The 21,546-nt window shown below is 36.7% G+C and overlaps 1 protein-coding gene across 12 annotated transcripts in view; it reads right to left on the minus strand.

Annotated features, from left to right (window-relative positions):
• Positions 1–21,546, minus strand: part of Cnbd1 (cyclic nucleotide binding domain containing 1) — a 373,043-nt gene that overhangs the window by 344,414 nt on the left and 7,083 nt on the right. For all 12 annotated transcript variants that reach the window (XR_010051716.1, XR_010051715.1, XR_010051717.1 and 9 more), the window contains exons 2-3: positions 10,593–10,665; positions 3,568–3,681 (exon numbers count right to left, since the gene is read on the minus strand). Coding sequence is in view for 7 of the 12 variants with exons in the window: in XM_063261273.1 (XP_063117343.1) it covers positions 3,568–3,681; positions 10,593–10,665 (187 nt within the window). In the remaining 5 variants the exon portion in view is untranslated. The remainder of the gene's footprint in view (positions 1–3,567; positions 3,682–10,592; positions 10,666–21,546) is intronic.

Genomic DNA, 21,546 nt, shown 5'->3' on the forward strand with positions numbered 1-21,546 from the left:
AGGGTCCTCCCAACCTCCTACCTCTTGGGGTTGCCTGTTTCCATTCTTTCTGCTGGCCGTCAGGGCTTCAGTTCTTTCCCCCCCCCCACCCAATATCAGATCATGTTCCACTCTTCCTCTTTCCCTGTTCCCCTCTTCCTCCTCCCCCAGTCCCCTTTACCTCTGAATTTCCTCCCTCCCTCCCCACTTGTGATTGTTTTCTTCTCTGTCCCAAGTGGGACTTAAGTATCCTCACTTGGGCCCTTCAGTTTGTTGAACTTTTTGAGTTCTGTAGACTGTATCTTGGGTATCTCATACATTTTTTTTTGGTTAATATCCACTTATTAGTGAATACATACCATGCATGTGTTTTTGGGTCTCACTCGGGATGATATTTTCTAGTTTCATCAATTTGCCTGCAAAACCAAAGATGTGTTTTTTCTTAATTTCTGAGTAGTATTCCATCATGTAAATGAACCACATTTCCTGTATCCATTCTTCTGTTGTAGGACATCTGGATTGTTTCTACCTTCTGGATATCACAAACACACATAGTGGAACACGTGCCCCTGTAGCATGGCACGTCATCTTTTTGGTATATGCCCAAGGGTGGTATTGATGGGTCTTCAGGTAGATCTGTTTTCAATTTTCTGAGGAAAGTACCGATTGGTTTCCAGAGTGGTTGTAACAGTTTGCAATCTCACCAGCAATGGAAGTGTTCCTCTTTCACCACATCCTCACCAACATGTGCTGTCCCATGAGATTTTGATCTTAGCTATTCTGATTGGTCGAAGGTGGAATCTCAGAGTCGTTTTGATTTGCATTTCTCTGATCACTAAAAACTTTAAATATTTCTTTAGGTGCTTCTCAACCTTTCAGATTCCTCTGTTGTAGAATCCCTGTTTAGTTCTATACTCCATTTTTTGATTAGGTTGTTTGGGTTTCTGGTAGTTAGCTTCTTGAGTTCTTTATATATTTTGGATGCTAACCCTCTATAGGATATAGGGTTAGTCAATATTTTTTCCCAATCTATAGGTTGCCGATTTGTCTTATTGATTGTGTTCTTTACCTTACAGAAGTTTTACAGTTTCGTGAGATGCCATTTATCAATTCTTGATTTTAAAGCATGATCCACTGGAGTTCTGTTTAGGAAATTTCTCCCTGTGCCAATGAGTTCAAGGCTCTTTCCCACTGTCTCTTCTATTAGATTCAGTGTATCTGTTTTTATGTTGAGTTCCTTGATCCACTTACACTTGAGCTTTGTGCGAGATGACAAATTTTCATATTTCTACGTACAGATAGCCAGATAGACTAGCACCATTTATTGAAGATGCTTTCTTGCTCATGGATTGGTGTAATTAACACAGTAAAAATGGCCATCCTACCAATAGCAATCTACAGATTCAATATCCCATCAAAATCCCAACACAATTCTTCAAAGACATGTAAAGAGTAATTCCTAAATTCACCTGGAAGGTCAAAAAAAGCCAGAAGAGAGAAAACAATTCTTAACAATAAAAGAATGGCTGGGGGAATCAGTATCCCTGACCTCAAGCTCTATTACAGAGCAAGAGTGATAAAAACTGGATGCTATTGGTACAAGACAGACATGTTGATCAATGGAATAGAATTGAAGACCTAGAAATAAAACCATGCTCTTACACACACTTGATCTTTAATGAAGAAGTCAAAAACATACAATAGTTGCTTTTTTTAAAAATTTATTTATTTATTTATTTATTTATTTATTTATTAACTTGAGTATTTCTTATATACATTTCGAGTGTTATTCCCTTTCCCGGTTTCCGGGCAAACATCCCCCTCCCCCCTCCCCTTCCTTATGGGTGTTCCCCTCCCCATCCTCCCCCCATTGCTGCCCTCCCCCCAACAATCTAGTTCACTGGGGGTTCAGTCTTAGCAGGACCCAGGGCTTCCCCTTCCACTGGTGCCCTTACTAGGATATTCATTGCTACCTATGAGGTCAGAGTCCAGGGTCAGTCCATGTATGTAATAGTTGCTTTTTAATGGTGTTTTATCACAGCAATAGAAACTTAACTAAGACACCATCTTTCAGTACATTACCTAGGTTTAAGAAGAAAAACTTTCCAACCTCCTATTGAATTATGTGTCTTTGAGCAATGTTCAACAACCTTTTATATATTCATCCACAATTTTTGCACTTTGTTTCTTCAAAGATTCTCCCGGTGCTCCGATCTTTATCCCAGTGGTTTCTGTTTAGTTTGTCAGCAATATTTCCCCATTATATGAATACGTATGTGGTACTAACAAATTAGTACTAGCAAATTAGAGCTCAGTGATAATCCATGGTTAATTCACAAAAGATTCTGAAGTATTTCTGAATGATTTATTTTAAAAGACTATTCTTTTCCTCACCTGAAACTTAATAAATCTAGTCTGTCCAAATCTACTATAAGAAGTATGAAAATGAAACCAATCTATAAAAAAAGGTGAAGTAGACCCATGGAAAGAAAATAGCTATCAAAATTATGGTTTAAGTCTGAAGCTGGCTTTCCTCCCAAATATATCAGAAATACACCTTAAAATCACAACACTTTTCAAGCTGATTTTATTGGCTGATTGGTACATAAATCAATGTTGTTTGTTTTCCTATTGTGTTAAGTGTTTTATTATTTCTATTGATGACATAATAATATATTAAAACCAATAGCATCTTATAGATGAAAGAGGTTATATGGGCTTATGGTTCCAGAAGGATCGTCTATAACAATGAGGGAAGTTTGTCAGCAGGTGGCCAGTGCAGGAGGCTGAGTAATTTTGGAACCTTTCATAATGTACCATTGTGTCTAGACTTAGTTTACAGAACAAGCAGGCATGAGAAACTTATGAAAAACTAAAGTACCTCTTTGTTCCCCCTAGCTCTTCATTTAGCTACAGGATTAGTGCTCATTTGGAATGACCACAGGGAACACAAATTAGTTAGTATAGAATGAGTCTGCTGTACAGCTTTTTGGTGTATAGCAGAAGAACTCTATATCAGCCCACAGCAGAAATACTTGTACATCCATGTTTATTACAATGCTCTTCACAAAAGTCAAGCATGGAATTGGCCTACTTGGTCATCAACAGATAACTAGAGTAAAACATTTTCCAATATGCACAAAATACTTTTACACAGTCCAAAGAAAAAAGTAACAAAGCAAAACAAAACAAAAAAGCAAACAAAAAACCCATTAGGTTGTTTGGAAGGAAGCAAATGACTTGAAGACCATCACATTAAGTGAAAGAGGCAAATTCATGAAAACAAAACGAATAATAGTTTTTTATTTCCTTCATCAGTCCTATATTTTACAAGGATACATAAAATCACTTAAATATACAATAGATGCATATATGGCATGAAATTTAAAAATAGACTAGCATAAAAATAGGAAGCAGGGGACAGAGAAGCAATACAGGGAAGTGCCTATGTCACAGGAGATGATCTCCTCAACCAACATTGTCATTATGAAACTCAGCAGCTCTATGTAAAATGAATATATGCCTATCCTAAATAGCACAAATATATCATCTACATAGGCATTTTACTTTCCAAAAAAGGATTTTTACCTTTTTTCAACCGGTTGAGGAACTTTAGGCAATACTGTTTTTTCATGGAGGAATATCTGAGGATATTGCTTGATGAATGTATCATGAGCTGCCAAATAAAGGGAAGAATTCCGCCTAAAACAAGAGAGGGAGAATGGGTGTAAGGATTCACACACATTTTTACAAGAGTTTTAATTTCATATATTAATTGTGTCTTGATTTCATGCAAAGATTTTTATTTCTGCAATTGAATAAAGCTGTTATTTAACTCAGCGTAGTAAGATTTCTCCAAAATGATCCCCAAGTCCTTTGTATACACATATGTACATACATACATACATACATACATACATACATAGATTCATAATACAGACAGACAGACACACAAACACACAGACAAACATACACACAAACACACATACACACACATATGAATTGTTTATAGTTTTCTTAATGTTTGCAATAATTGATGAAAACTTCATGCACTCTGCTTTAGGTCTATAGCAAGGAATTGTTATTTATGTGAAAAACCTCAGCATGTCACATTCTGGAAAGTGGCTGAAATCATCTAAAATAGTTTTGATGAGTAGAGGATTAGTTCTTTTACTGATAAATCACAAACTCTTCTGGTAGAAAACGGCAAACTTCTCTGCTTTCAAAGTCCTCCCCTGAGTGAATTCTTTCACTGTAAATATACCAGCAAAAAAGATATATGAAAACAGGGCTAACTGTTATGAAATGTTGGGCAATAATCTTTGTTTCCAGAAAATCTGCCTCATGGGATTTCAACTGAAAACTGTCATAAAATGTTGTCAATATCTGAAATGCCAAATATTCATCTTGACACCTCATTTCAGTAACTGGTAAAATGACCATCTTTCAGATTAAACATTGACAAACATCTCGGTCAATATTTCTTTTTGTGCCAATGAATATAAAAATCCTCAATAAAAGTCTTTTTCTTCTTTTTTGTCAATGCAAACAGTGGCACATTAAAATATTTGAAACTATTTATTTTTTCTATGCTACCTTTCCAAATCATTGTGTTGATATTTGACACAAAATAAATTACATGTATATTTAAAATCTCATTTGATTTACCTTGATTCTAACAGCCAGATGAGAGTGTAATTTAATGCATTGTGTATTTTGATTGTTTTCTCACAGCATGACAAATACTGATCAAGTATCTACTCAGGTTTTAAGTAAATTTGTCTACATATTTCCATGAAGCATTTCCAAAGTCTCACATATGTGTATTTGAAAATCACATTTAATAATCATCTATTTTACATATCTATCTAAATCCTTTAAATCCTTGTTTTATTGCATACACTGTAGTAAGGTTTCATTGCATATTTTATAAACTAATGATGATATATACCTATTGATATATAACTTACTTTTACCTTAATAATTAGCCACATCATGTAACTAGAATGAAGGATATATGAAAGAAATTAAAGTTGAACTAACTTGAAAGTCCATTCTCTTAACCTCAGAGATACTGTGTGCCAACTAAAAACAGCAATTTTTTTCTTATTATGTCAGGCACTATCTTAGTCAATTTAGATACAGTTATCATTTAATTCTTGCCTATCTGTATGAATTACATGTTCTTATCCTCATTTCATACATGAAAAACTTGAGACTCAAAAATATACAAGTATTTATTTTTGTCCACATGCAGCTTGTGCTATAATTCTTCGAAATTTATTCCAGACTGTGATCTGGATAGATCATCTTTGGAGTGGATTAAAACAAGTATATTCCAAAATATGAAAACCTAATTTACTTTTATCCATCACCTTATACAAGTGTGACAGATATCTACTTCACCTACTCCTTGGGAATTCCCAACATAAAGTTGATGGTATACACATTTGAAAATGTGACCAAGAAGTGAAACAGATAATCAAGTGCTATGCCTGGAGAAGACATGATTCTCAGAGCAAATCTTTTAAGTCTCCTTATGATACTGATGATATGTGTTCTATATCACAATAATTATTGTGGTAGTATATTCATACCTCTGTATCTCCTATATTCGGGGACCGTGACATTAAACGATGGAAGTATACAAGGTATTATAATAAGGTAAGAAACAGGTAAATTGAAGCAAGCATACTCACAAAAAGGGATCCATGGCCCAGCCTTTAAAGGTATACTTTTAGAACTTAAATATTACAAGTCCAAAAAAAAAAAAATCCTGTCACTGATTTTATGAAGTCTATAAATCTAAACTTTCATTCTATATTTTTAGATTTTTAAAATGTTGATAACTGCCATGACTAACTTTTATCTCCTCTATAGCCATATTACATACTGAAGCCCCAAACCTCCATTGTGAATGGTTTTGGTGACATAAAAGTACAAGGGACATTTAAAGATAGACTCTAAGACTGCCACAGGGGAAAAAAAGAAACAGTATAGCAGATTTCTTTGAAATAAATACAAAAATAAGTGTTTTTATAAATTGGAGTTATTATTTAGACAGTGGATAAGAAAATAGTGATTACAGGGTTTTAAATAATTTCCCCAAGTTTACGGTATGTAAAAAAAAAAGATTATGTGAGTGTAGATGTTGAGTTCAATGCTAGGATTTTTCTATTCTTAGAGTAGGTGCAGCTTGACAGAGAAGGCAGAAAGCAAGGTTGCATGTCAAGCAGTTAGGAAATGCTGCCTAGGACGCGAGGCAATACATATCACCTCCACATCCAAGAACAGCACACTAACACTATTATGGCTGAACTCAAGCAAGCAAAATATAAGAAGAGGGAGGAAAGACATGTACCTAGTCTCAACCTTTAAAAATATCTCCCATCAAAGATCCTCAATGTCATTTCCCTGTCTAGATTGAAGCCTATACAAAGAAGCCAGCAAAAATGAAGTTCCCAGATCAGTAAAAGCTGATTTTGTTTTGTTTTGTTTTGTTTGTTTTTTACATGACCTAGGTTCAAACTGTGTGGTTTCTTTAGCAATACAGTCCTACTATCAATTTCTGATGAACACTAAGAGAAATGGGGAGTTTCTGAACCAACAATTCATAGTAAAATAATGAGAGAACAGAGGTTTGATAGACTCCTAAAATCCCAACCTAGAAACATCCTTTCACTCAAACAAACAAAACAACAAGAAACAAAACAAAAACAAAAACAAAAAAACAAAAAAAGCCCTCTATAGCCTAAAGAAAAGAGGAAAAAAAAGGTTTATCATAGTGAACTACTTGAGGTACATGGTATACACATACTAGATGAAAATATACTACACAATGTTTTTATGTGCCCCATATTCTCCTCAAGCTCTCAATAAAATGTTCACTGATAAATTATATTTATGTACTTATCCTAAGGCAATTTACATTTTTGTTTTAAATTAAATAACCCAGAGAAGTTTAACCCAATTGACTTCTTACAGTTTCCACCTGAATTTGTCGTTGAAATAATGAAGTCTTATACATTTTCTTGATGAATTGAAAGAAATACGAGAACTGCCCTTTCATAACAATGGGAGCAGGTTGATTTAAGATAGCTGAAAATATTTATGATTCTTCATAATGAATATTAATGTCAAAATACAAAATAAGTTGATGAAAAATGTTAGGTAATGATGCTAATAAATTTAACATTAAGTAAGTCCTTTATCTAAATAAAGAGGCCATTCAATCAGTGTCCTCCCCAGGTACTGTGTTTAGCACAACTCTAGTCAATCTTCTCTACACTTATCTTAAAACTATTTTGGAAACATAATCCTCCTGCTATCAAATCATTTGATCACCTTTCTCACTTATGAACACACTTTGTTAGCCAATAAGTTTATCATTTAAAATGATTTCTCAACATAGAGGTATATGTAACAGTTATATACCAAGAGGTATATAACCAGTTAACCATAAAGCTTAAATCTTTGCTTTCCATTTTTAAGATACTGCTAAGAAAAAATTATAAAGATGTGTCTGAAATATGGTTTTACAAAGTATGGGAAAATTTATAAACTCAAGGCATTATGTCAAGATAATCATGATTGAAGAAAGACTGGAGAGCACATGGACAGTGGTAGCTATGCTATCACAATTTCAAAACCACAATTAAGATGAAGATATTACAGTTGTGGTGACTTGACTGAGAATTATCCTCATAGGTTCATATGTGTAAATATTTGTTTCTCAGTTGATGAACTGTCCAGCAAAAAATATGGTTGGCCTTGTTACAGTAGGTGTGACATTGTTGGAAAAGGTATGTCACTGGGTGTCTTAGAGTTTCTATTCCTTCACAAAACATCAGAATCAAGAAGCAAGTTGGGGAGAAAAGAGTTTATTCAGCTCAAAATTCCACATTGCTGTTCATCATCAAAGGAAGTCAGGACTGGAACTCAAGCAGGTCAGGAAGCAGGAGTTGATGCAGAGGCCATGGAGGGATGTTACTTACTGGCTTGCTTCCCCTGGCTTGCTCAGCTTGCTCTCTTATAGAACCCAAGACTACCAGCCCAGGGACAGCACCATCCACAATGGGCTGGATCCTCCCTGCTTGATCACTAGTTGAGAAAATGCCTTACAGCTGGGTCTCCTGGTAGCATTTCCTCAACTGAGGCTCCTTTCTCTGTAATAACATCAGCTTGTATCAAGTTGACACAAAAAACCAGCCAGCATATGGAGTTGGATTTGAGGTTTCAAAAATCCAACTAGACCCAGTCTCTCTCTCTCTCCCTCTCCCTCTCTCTCTCTCTCTCTCTCTCTCTCTCTCTCTCTCTCTCTCTCTCTCTCTCTCTCTCTCTATCTCTATCTCTATCTCTATCTCTATCTCTATCTCTCTCTGGCTTCTGCCTCCAGATCAGGAAATAAACTCTTATCTACTGCTGTGTTGCTATGCCTGTCTACTTCCTGCAATGAGGATCATGCACTAACCATCTAAAACTGTAAATAAGCCACCAATTAAATGATTTTAGGAGTTGCCCTGGTCATAGTATTTTTCACAGAAATATGTACCAGGGTCTGGTATACTGCTCGGTAAGCCTGACCAATCTATTTTTAGGAAGAGTATGGAAGGTTTTGAGACTTTAGACTAAAAAAAAGGAGTTGAATACTTTAAACAGGACTTAAGGACTCCTAATAGTATAGAAGGCAAGTGGATTACAGACCATTCTTGCTATGGTTTGGCAGATTGTGACTTCTCTTTGCCCTTGTGCTAAAATTCTACCTGAAGCTAAATCAAAGAGATTTAAATTAATGTCATTGGCAGAGATATCAAGACAGCCTAGTAGTGGCAGTAAGATGTAGTTACTAGTGATCATTCTTATGAAGACCTATATTGAAAAAGAACATGCAGGCACAAAGAAATATAAAATGTACAGTTTGAAGAGAAAAAGAGCAACAGGAAATGCAATTCTGGAGTCAAGTCCTGTGCTCAAGGAGTAAAACAGAAAGGACTTACTCAGAATAGAATAGAGTTGTGTTCTCAGAGCAAGACCCCAACAGGCTAAGCTTCCAACTTATGAAAATAAATTAAAGGAATGTTTAAACAGCAAAGGAATTTGCAGACAATAAAAAGCTTATGTAAATGCAATTCAAGGAGGGTGCCAGGTTCCAAAGCCAGTGAGCAGAATCACTAGGCAGCTTAGCCCTTGTTGTTCTAGATTTAGAATCAAGAAAAAAAATACAGGAAAGGTTTTTCTGTTATCTTCCCCTACAGTAAAGAAAAGCTGCTGAAACTAGGCACATAACAGGGAAGGCCCAAAGAAGACGTTGCATGGATCTGGGAATGTGAAGTCGAGGTTGCATTAGAGACTTCAAGATGTTGGCGTGGCGAGATCCGTGTGATCACTGTAAAGCATAGGTTCTGAGGACCTGTGGAATCAGCCCAAGAGAGAGAAGTGTGGTGCAGTCAGCACATCTGGAAGGAAAGGACCATTCAATAAGCCTTTTAAGTTCAGACATGGCTCCAGATTGTATCCTTTCCCCTGCTAGATGACTGCTTTGGTATAGTACTCATTCCCTTCTGGACTGGTAGTATATAATCCATGCCACTGTATATTGAAAATATTTGATTTGGTTCTTGCTTTCGTTTTTACATGGAGCAGCAGTTAAGAGAGTGCCTTGAGTCTCAGAATAAATATGGAGACAGTAATGACACTGGGAAAGACTATGGGGACTTCAGAAGTTGGACAGAATTCATTTTGTATTATGCTCTGACTATAAGTTTATGGGGGTCAGGGAGTGTGTGGTAGTTTGAATGAGAATGGATTCTATATGCTCATATATTTCAATATCAATTTCCAGCTAGTGGAACTGTTTAGGAAGGTTTAAGGGATGGACTTCGTTGGGGGCAAGGGGTATATGTCTTTATTGAAGAAGTGTGTCACTGTGATTGGGCTTTGAGATTTCAAAAGCATATCCATTCCCGATGTTTCTAGAAAACTGCTACCTGAAGATTAGGATGTGAAGTTCTCAGTTACTGCACTGGCACCATCCCCGTCTGTTTCTGCCCCATGATGATAATGGACTAACCCAATAAAACTGTAACCAAGCTCCCAACTCCCAAGAGTTATTCTGGCCCTCACAGCAATACAACAGCTACTACAACAGCAACAAAACACATTTTACAGTTCTGTGTTCAATTCTCAGGCCTCTTAGGAATCCTAAACTCTGAGCCGGACTAGTTCCCATTTCTGTCTCCAGGCCACATCCCTGTACCCTTTTCAGATGCTCATTCCATGCAATATTTGTATTTTCAACCATGTAAGGCTTTCTTCTTGTAACTGCTTTTCTTTTTCATTAAAAAGAACACTGTTTGGAATGAATTACATTTATTTTATAGTAGATTGGTTAACTATATCACACACATACACACACACACACACACACACACACACACACACACTACACATTTTCAATATGTAGAAATAAACACCGGGTACCAATTGTATTTTTTCATGGACTGAATCAGGTACCTGTGAGAATTAGGACTTTTTTTTATTACTATACACTATCAGTAAATAAGCAGAGGCATCCCTTTCTCTATGACAGAGAACGTAATGCATGAGTAACTCACCTGCTCTCTAGTCCTCTAATGTGGCATAAGGCATTTAACTGACCATAATTAATGGTTTTGCGCACTTTCAGGCCTGCAAAATGAAATCAATTAAAAGTGTGAGTTACTTTCTGTTAGCTTATTAAGCAAGTGTATAAGTGGTATTTAATTGGAAACATTCATCATACTAAAGAAAAACATTCAGTAACCACGCAGTGAGATATTGTATTCCCAGTCTGTAATACACAAATGAAATTCAGTATGATAATTAAGGTGAGTATAGAGTTACTTTTGAAATGTGTTTTGATCATATATACTACTTATACCTACCTCTTTCCCTCTGTTACCTCCATCTAACTCTCCCCCATGAACTTGACATCTACTTATGTTTTCTTTATATCCATGAAGTTTAATTGGTATTGAACACTTAGCGTGGGTGTAGGACCATCCACTGGACATAAGCAACCAGGTAGGTCCTTGAAAAAAATGGGCTTCTCTCTCCAAAAGTCATCAATTGGTTATAGCTATGAAGCTAGGTAGCCTCTTTCAACTCAAGGCCAAAAATGTTTTTTGGCTGGATCTTGCACTGGTCTTGTACAGGTAACCATAGCTGTTTTGAGTTCATGAGTATAGCTGTCCTGTCATATTAATAAGACACTATTTTCCAGCACTTCCTTGTCCTCTGGTTCCTCTTATGCATGTTTCTCAAGCTGTTGGGGAAGGGTACATACATTCCACTAAGGCCTGAGTATCCTATAGTCACTTATTTTATAGATACTGAACTTTGATGGGGTCTCTTATTAAACACTTGTCCATGTTTTTAAAAAAAGGTAACTATGATGAGGGATGTGAGCTGTTCTAAACTTTTGGTATGAAGCTAAGTACTTAGAAGGCACTTTGATACTGCAAGTATTTAGTAAAATAGTTTTCTCTTAGGATCTGTGGCCAGTCTATGGTCAGCCTTCAGTGCCAGATATGAGTTCCCTCCTATGGAACAGGCATAATATCAGATTGAAAATTCATTCCATACCTCAATGCCCTTCCTACTATTGATACACTTGCCATATCAGTGGTTAGTGTAGCTCGCATTGTTCATAGCTGGATAAGACTGTCGATATATTTTTCTCTCTAGCTACCTGCACAGAAATTTCTGTCCCTATGAAAGCAAGCCAGCAGGAAGAAAGTTTTTGGATCAGCACCAGCTCTGATTTCCCATGATCTGTGATCGAAGTATGTAATGTTTTCAAAGATGAAGTCTTAGCATTCTTGTGGGATACTAGAATAAGAATGTCAATACCCTGCATTGTTGGGGTGGTGGTAGGGAGACATTTAACCAACAACTCAGAAGGAGACATTGCTTATCAGGTAGTGAGATTTTAGACCTTTGGGAGAAGCAAATATTGCATTGTAAGGTAATGCTAATTAAATGTAATAAATATATGTATGTTTATAGTTAGAAGATCTATATGTGGCTTTTTCAAACAGAGTTTAATTTTTTGATCTTGAAGAAGGTTTGGCAATTTCTAATTGCAGTAAAGAGTGAAATTGGTATGAGTCATAATAATTTAATTTCTCTGGAATAAAGGATGTCTTTCAGAATTATTTGCCAAGATCTTTAAGATCCAAACTGATCTCAGAACTACTTTAGACAAAGTACTAAGAAAGTTCTCCTGGTACCTTATATTTCTCCTTTCATTTTCTCCCTCTTCCTGTCTCTTTCCTCTCTCATTTGTTTCTGATAAAGTCCTAGCCATGCCAAGCTACTCAAGACCATGTTAGAAACTATCATTGATGCTCATTCTGCAAAGAGTTTTGCAACATGTAGAATCAATTTCCAATTGAGAAAATCACAAAAGACTGCTTAAGAAATAAAAGTTCTGCTCACATCCAAGAAGTGAATTAACTGTAATTCCCTTTCAATGCCATAATGAGCAGACTCCTTCAAACAAGGTGTTAAGTACAATGAGTGGAGGATGTCTTCAGAGTGATGTGTATTCACAAGCTCTCTGATTATTCCAGAACAATCAATGTTGTTAGAAATGTTATTAGAAATGTGAAATGAAATACACTAATAAATACTAACTTACACCTATTATTTCATTCCTTATTGAGAGGTTGTAGAGAAAATAATTTAACACACTTTTCACGCTTTTTAAAAGTCCTCCAATGACCATATTTTAATCATGAAGAATTAGTATGTACAAACTAGGTTTGGTATAAACCCTGAATGACTAAAAAATTAAACATCACTGTTTTCTAAGTGTGGAAATAAAATAAGAGGAATTCAAGCAGAAAATGTATTGCTCTTTGAACATCATAGCTTTTATTAGATCTAGAATTACTATTCATAAGATTTATGGACTTCCCTACCCATATTTCTCAGGTAAACCTTAGCTGATAGAAGACTGTGTGTTTTAGTTTTGATGTCATATAGAATTACTTCGAATGAAGCAAAATAAAGCTTTGTTATACGTAAAATATTTGACATACGATTACTTTCGGTGTGAATGATATAAAATGTTAGTCATAATGGATAAGCACATATCCATAATGTTAAGCACATGGATTAGGAGGAGACTTGTATTAAGGACACATTAGTCCATTTTTCTAATATGGTCGATGAGCAGACTCAGTAATAACTTCAATGAGTTATGTAGATGGGGGGGGGGGCTGCCATAGAGATTGAGGGAGAGAGCTTTGAGAGGAGAAGGAAGAAGAAAAAATTCCAAAATAAAGAATTTAAGAATAAGAGTTGCTGTACTGACTTAGTTACAGACACCCACAACAGCCAAACAGTAGCTGGAGGTTGGGGACTGTTATGGAAGAATAGGAGAAAGGATTGTAGCCCATAAGAGAATAGGAACTCCACATGAAGACCAACAGGGAGTCAACTAACCAGGACTCTTGAGACTTTCAGAGTCTGAACCACTGACCGAAGAGCATCCGGATGCTGGACCTAGGCTTCCCTGCACATATGTTGCAGATATGAAGCTTGACCTTTATGTGGGTCCTGAACAGTTGGAATGGGAGCTATCACAAAAGCTGTCGCCTGCACGTGGGATATATTCTTCCAGCTGGGCTGCCTTGTCTGGCCGAAGTGGGAGAGGAACCCTAGGAGAGACTTGAAGGACCAGAGTGAGAGATATACTGGGGCATGGGGGTTGCAGTGCCTGCTCATCGGAGAAGGGGAGTTAGGAGGGGTGAAGGATTATGGGAGGGGGTGACCTGGAAGGGGCAGTGAGTAGGATGTAACATGAATAAGTAAAAAATTAAATTAAAAACCAAACAAACAAAAAAGTAGACTAAGACTTGCTGCCTCCCATGACTATTTTGTTCCCCCTTCTAACGTGTGTCTGAAGCATCCTCACTTGGGCCTTCCTTCTTATTTAACTTCTTTTGAGTCCGTGGGTTATATATGGATTTTCTGAATGTTTTGGCTGTTATCCACTTATCAGTGAGTACATATCATACATGTCCTTTTTGGTTTAGGCTACCTCGCTCAGGATGATATTTTCTAGTTCCATCCACCTAGATGGGAGAGAGAAGGGCAAGGAGAATAAAGGAGCAGGGGCAGGCATGAGTGAAACAGCAGAGAGTCCCAGAGGACCAGAAGACTGAATGGAAATATACAGCTACCTGTGGTGGGGGTGGGGGGTTGGATTCTCTAGAAAATCCCAGAGACATGGGATGAGGGAGGCTCCAGTAGTGAATGCAAGTGACCTTAGCCAATACGCCCAACAATGGGGGATATGGAATCTGAAGAGACCTCCTCCAGACAGGATCCCCAGTGGAGGGATTGGTACACCAACCCACCTACGAAACTTTTGACCCCGTCTAAAAGGAATGTAGGGGCAAAGATAGACCAGAGACCGAAGGAATGGCCGACCAGTGATTAGTTCATTTTGAGACCTGTCGTATGGGTGGGTACCAATCCCTCATACTATTAATGATGCTATGTTGTTCTTACTGATAGGAACCTAGCCTAGTAGCCCTCTGAGAGGCTCTACCTAACACCTGACTGAGACAGATACAGACACCCACAGACAAACATTGGATGGAGGTTGGGGACCCCTATGGAAGAGTTAGGGAAAGGATCAAAGGTCGTCAAACAGAACGCCACAGGAAAACCAACAGTGTGAGCTAACCTGGAACCCTGGGAGCTCCCAGAGACTGAGCCACCAACCAAAGAGTATACACGGGCTAGTCCAAGACTCTCAACACAAATATATCAGAGGGCTGCCATATCTAGAATCAGTGAGACGAGGATGCGCCTAACCCAATACAGACTTGAGGTTCTAGGGATAGGGGGGCGAGATACAGGGTGTGGAGGCTGCAGTCTCAGAAGTGAAGGGAAGGGAAAATGGGAGAACTCTGCAAGGAGGAACCCGAAGAGGGGAAAATTTAAAATATATATTAATTAATTAATTAATCAAAAGAAAACAAATATCTAAAAATGCATAAGAGCATAAAGAAAAAGTAATATTTTACGTTTTTTTCTTAAAAAAAAAAAACTTGTACGATAAAGAGCTACCAGGAATTCAAAATTCCACTCTTTAGTTTGGAACAGCCCAGTAAGTTCAAAAACAGAATTGACTTTTAAAGCACTTACAGGCTTATAGAACACTTAATTCATCAGCATATGTCTTTGTTATTGAGCCGGCTCTTAGCAGTGTTTGTTACAAGGGTGTTTACATGAAGAGTTTTAACCATGTAATAGATATTATCTTTCAAAGCAAATTGCTTTTTTGTTGTTGTTGTTCTTGTTTTCTTGTTTTCCCCATCTTTATTAAATTGGGTATTTCTTATTTACATTTGAAATGTTATTCCCTTTCCTAGTTTCCATGCCAACATCCCCCTAACCCCTCCCCCTTCCCTTCTCTATGGGTGTTCCCCTCCCAATCCTCCCCCCATTACCTCCCTCCCCACAAGAATCCGGTTCACTGGGGGTCCAGCCTTGGTAGGACCAAGAGCTTCCCCTTCCACTGGTGCCCTTACTGGACTATTTATTGTCAAACAAATTGCTTAAAAATAAAAAGACTAAATGTTTCAATGTGAAACTGCAACTATTGAATAGAGCAGATGTTAATTTTTTTTTCTATTCATCAAATCAGGAATGAAACAAGAAAAAGCTAAAAAGTATACATTTGTTTTCTAGTCTTGTTTTTCCCTTCCTGAAATGCTTTAGCCCAGATTTTGACAAAAGCAGCAGGGGCCTAACCTTATAATGAGGTTAAAATCAAAGATTTTAACCAGAGTACATGTGGAAAAGGGTTTGAAGCAGATGGCAGTAAATTAATCCCACACTAGAAACTCACTGTGCAATCAAATATCTTTCTATTGTCATATTGGGCACATGACCACTGAATATTATTAAGATGGAAAAATGTTTGTTTCAGAAAATGTAGTTTCTTACTTTTGTCACATATCAAAGTAAGCATGCATAGACTATATTGTTCTAATAAAAGTTGGTCACACACAGTAAACAACTTCTGGTTTTGTTTTGTTATTGCTGTTATGTTGTTGTTGACGTTGTTGTTTGGTTGGTTGGAGTCTTTCATTTTATTTTGTTTGTTTGTTTGATTGGTTGTTTGGTTTCTTTGCTAGAGAGATATTTACTCAACCCTCAAAGAAAACTCAGAAAAACAGTTTATATTTAACAATCATAAAAAAAAGTAGTTTACTGTGGAGATACACAGCATATGCTTTAAAGTACACAGTAAAAATAAAGCTACTGTGATAAAACTGAGTCTCAAAACACATTTTTATTTTGCCAATAGAGAAGCCAACATACACACATTTAAGAAACATCACTAACATTCCACATCTATTAATTTGTTTCCTTATAAAGAGAGAGATTTTAATCAAATCTTTTTAACTCTCGGTGAGGTGAAAGCGTGGAGCCATTGAGAAAATGTCACAATGACCCTGTGGAAATGTCAGAATATGGCGAGTTGAAAAACAGAAGAGTGAGACCTCTTTAAAAGGTTTCTGTGCACACTAATAATTAAACCTTTCTTAATATAATTATCAGCTCATAAGTAAGGAGTTTGGTAGTAATAAAACCAGAAATATTAACAAACTTGTTCCCCTTCTACAGTAACGAGCAAACAGTGGAGACTGTAGTATTAAAAAGAAAGTGAAAAGAGAATATTAAAGGATTATAAGCATGATCAAATAGTTTTATATACTTAGATCAGAGGTTCAAATCTAGGGAAAAAATATAAGGTATCAATAACCCTATGCATGTTGAGAGTTCATTCACTGTACCTTTGTCAATGATCAATAAGGAACTTATTTACATCTATTATCTATTTTTTATTGTTCTTATGAAATTCCAAATTTAATCTTCTTTCAAATAATATTGAATAAACAAGGCATCTGACACAACAAATAAACCACTTAGGCAGGCCTATCTCCAAATTCATGGACCTTGAATTCTGCTTATTTACCAGCTGCTTTAGTTGTCCCACTAACATAGTAACCATGTAAACATAGTCTTCAAGTCAGTTTTGTTTCTGACTCTCCTTTGCCTGGAAAATGGCTCCGGTCCTCCCCCGTTTCTTTCTCTGCCTGTCTCCATCTCTTCGTCTATAGGCTTAGCTCTGGCTGATGCCTGCAAACCTGCCTGCTTTGTTCACAATGCACCTTTGTCAGTAATTATGTCCCTCCCTCTTCTAATCCTCCCTCTACTCCATTCCCTTTCCTCACCCTAAAGTGTAGCTCTAGAGATATAGTTCAGATGTCTTTTCCTGGTCTAATCAGATAATGTTCCAGCTTTTCTTGGCCTAGATCCAGCCACAAATCTCATTCACTGGTTCAATCTAAAGCAAGTGAGATTCTTTTCTTTTTTTTTTCTTTTTTTTTTTTTTCCGGAGCTGGGGACTGAACCCAGGGCCTTGCGCTCTACCACTGAGCTAAATCCCCAACCCGCAAGCGAGATTCTTACATCAGAAACTCAGATAAAGAAAGCTCATATGAATATAAGTGAAATTGTAAAAACAAAATTATGAATGACGATAACAGAATATCATTATATCCATTAGTCCTATAGGAACATTCTTTCGTGAAAATTACCTAGATGAACACTGGCTATTTCCATGGACAATAAATATTGTTTTCAAAGAATTCAAGGAGTTTAAAGAAGGCACAAACAGTTCAATGAGCTTCTTCAATATGATGATAAATAGATGAGTGCTGTCCAAGAAAATAAAATATATGGCTGAACAAAATGGCAAAGAAAATTCAAACTTTAAAATCAGAAATGAATAAAGAGAAATAATGAGAACTCAAGCTTAAGCGAATATGTAACTAAAGAACACCTCAATAACCCAATGAGAAAATTTAATGGAAAGACTTTTAAGTAGAATGATCAAGTAGAGTAAAATCCGTTGGAACTCAAATGTAAAACAGAGGAATAAGCCCAACAGCAAACAATTTTTTTTAAAATGAACATGTAGAAATTTTGGATTACTATGTAAATAAAATCTTAGACCTAATAATAATGTCAATGAAGTTTCAGGATATAAATAAATCTACACAGCCTGGCCATCAATGTTCTATAAACAAATAATAAAAACATTAGGAAACATATCCTAATAATTTAAAGTTTATTAGGAAATATAAAGGCCCTAAATAACCAAAGTAGTTCCCAAAAGAAAGAACAGTTCCAGGGTATTATACTACAAAACTATAGACACAAAGACAGCATGGTACCAACAGAAAACAGACATGTAGAGACTCCAACATCCCATTTTGCTTTCTATTGATAAAAACACCAACCAAAATCAACATGTAAAAAATAATAATAATTTACTTGGCTTACATTTCCCGATCACAATCCATCACTGAGGGAAGGAAAGGCATGAACTCAAGGCAGAAAAGTGAATCCAGGAATTAAAACAGCAACTATGGTAGAACTCTGGTTCCTAGCTTTGCTCGTCTGGCTTGCTTTACACATCTTTCTGTACAGGCCAGGCCTCCTGTCCAGGCTTTATACCACATACATTGGTCTGGAAGCTCCTACCACTATTATCAACCAGTCAGATACTGAATAGACATGCCCATAAGACAATATGATATATATATTGAAAACTTAAAGTGAAACTCAATTCTTCCAATCAATAAGTGGATCAATGAACTGGTCAGCTATTTCTCAAAACATACAAAACTAATGGCTAATAACATGTTTAAAGTATTTAAAATCCTCATCTTTTAGGTAACAACAAAGTGAAACTGATTTAAGATTTTATTTCACCCCAGCAGAATGGCTACCATCAAGAAAACAAATGAGCCAACATGGTGGTGCACACCTAGGCCATCCAGAGATACGGAGTGAGATGCTGTCTAAAGAAAGAAAGAAAAAACGATGAAAATAACTGAGAAGGTTGTGTTTCTACATAATTGTGCCTAAATATAGATGCATGCACGTATATATGGACTTAACACTAAATTAAAAGAAAAGGAAGCCATGAACTTGAGAGAGTGGGTCATGGGAGGGTATTAGGGAGAACAGCAGAAAGGGGCTGAAAGAAGGAAAGGGAAGGGGAAGGGAGAAAATTATATAATCGGATTGCAATTAAAACACATTAAAAAGAATGAACTATTTATGCATACAACTTAGAAAGAAGTTTCAAATGAATAATGGTAAGTAAAAGAACCAGATTGAAAAGACTGTGACTCAAAATATATAACTTCAGAAATAGCAAAGCTCTAATGGGAGAGGCCAAATCATTCAGTCATATAGCCTGAGGGACAGGGAGGAATGATTGACTACACAGAATTGGTTACTGGATCTTTAGAAAGCAATGGAGTTATGCTATATCATTTCGTTCATTGTTTTAGTTTGGTTTGGTTTTGGGTTTGTTGTTGTTTAGGATTTCCAAGACTGGATTTTCCTATGTATCCCTGGCTGTCCCATCTGTAGACCAGAGTGGTCTCAAAAACAGAGATTCTCCTGCCTCTGACTCCTAGGTGCTAGGATTGAGAGTGTGCCCCACCATGCCTGTCTCCCCTTGTTTTATATCTTGCTTGCAATGAAGGTTAGAAAATAAAATGGTGGTTATGCATTTGTCAGTAACTATGCATCCCAGAACAAATTGTACTATTTTTAATTAAAAATGTATTTTAAACACCAAAATAGAAAGAAAAGAGAGGAAGGAAAGGAGGGAAGGAAGGAAGGAAGGAAGGAAGGAAGGAAGGAAGGAAGGAAGGAAGGAAGGAAGGAAGGAGAAGAAAAAAAAGAAAAAGAAGAAAACAAAATACAGATAGCAGCTCCTGCTGGTAAGCATGTGCATGTTGGCAAAAGAGGAAGCTGTAACCACTTCTGACGTGTGAATTGGTGGAACCACTCTGGAAATCAGCACTGAGGTTTCTCAAAAACCCAAGCCACACAGTCCTGCTATGAGTGAGCCAGGAGAGAAAAAGCAGAAGACACTTGGGGGCTGTGGGAAGAGAGAGAGAGAGAGAGAGAGAGAGAGAGAGAGAGAGAGAGAGAGAGAGAGAGAGAGAGAGAGAGAGAGAGAAGGCTCCCACTTTAGTCTCACTGAAGCCTTTTCACCTGGAACTCCTGCACAATTAACACCTGTTTGTGGTCCCTTCGCTTCCCCACTGTGAACCTATAATTTTCTAAACTGTCACAAGGAATCTCACTTAACCCCTGATGCAAACACGATGGTGTCTGCCTTCACGTGCCTTCACGTTACCAGATTATAATTTCAGCTGATGAGTCTCTGGAGCCCCCTGACATGTCTCTCTTACCAGAAAAAGAGACAAAAAGGAGAAAAGGGTGGTTATTTTTTTGTTTTGCTTTTGTTTTTGTTTTTGTTTTTGTTTTTTTAGCAATTTTTGAGATGGAGCCACCAGAATGGTATATATGACTAATGCTTACGTAATAGCTTGCTCTCCTTGGAAAATTTTGTACCACACTTGAGTATGCCTTCCTTTTTCTGATTATCTTCCTTTGATCCTTCATGCTGTGATTCACTATACCAGATAATTCTGAATTCTCTTTCATCATCAAATCACAAACCCCTATTTGGCCTGAGTTGAGGTCCTTAAAAGTCTAGGAGAGCTTCTTAAGCTGATGAGGGTGGCAGGGTGCAGCTATAACTCTGATCCATCGGTGCTGACACAATCTTTCCTGTGAATGTTCTCTCAAAGGACTCGAAGTCCCACCACAAAGACGACTGTACATTTGCGTTATTAATGGACCGTGAAAAACAGCTAGACGTTCGCCAACAGAGGAATAGATAAAGTAGGTTATGTATTCACAATGGAATTTTATTTGGTCATGAAAATATGACATCATTGTATCTGTAAAAAAAATATTATACAACTAGAAATCCTCATGCTAAACAAATCAGGTTTAAAAAGACAAACTGAACTTTTTCCTTATATGCTTATATGTGGATCTCGGATTTTAATGTGTCTATTATGTATATATGAGTATAAGGATATAATTTAGAAAAGCACAGAGGGATACGAGAGGGAATAGTCTTGCGTGAGGCCAGGGAAGAAAAAAAGGAGCTAAGTAGGCAGATGGAGGACTATGCTGGAAAAAAGGAGTCCAGACAGAGTGAGCAGGAAAGTTAAGTCCAGGCAGAAGATCAAATATATATATATATATATATATATATATATATATATATATATATATACTATATATATATATATATTATATAACATAATACCATAATAAAGCCATTCCTTCCATACTAATTTTGAAAGACTAATAATACTTAAACCACGCATGGTATGATGATCTGATTGAAACAACAAAACTAGCTAAAAACAAATTATCATTTTTATCAGTTAGTCTCCAGTGATCAGGAGATAGGAAACACAGAAGTTATTTTAATATATGCAGCTGATGCAGACTTGTCAGACAAGTATTTCAGAATAGAAGAGACAAACAGAAACACCAAGTAACACCCAGGAGGTAGCTACCACATTCTTCTTGAAGAAGCCGGGGGAAGGA

This window comes from Rattus norvegicus, chromosome 5 (genome assembly GCF_036323735.1).
Source record: "Rattus norvegicus strain BN/NHsdMcwi chromosome 5, GRCr8, whole genome shotgun sequence".
Classification (NCBI taxonomy): Eukaryota; Metazoa; Chordata; class Mammalia; order Rodentia; family Muridae; genus Rattus; species Rattus norvegicus.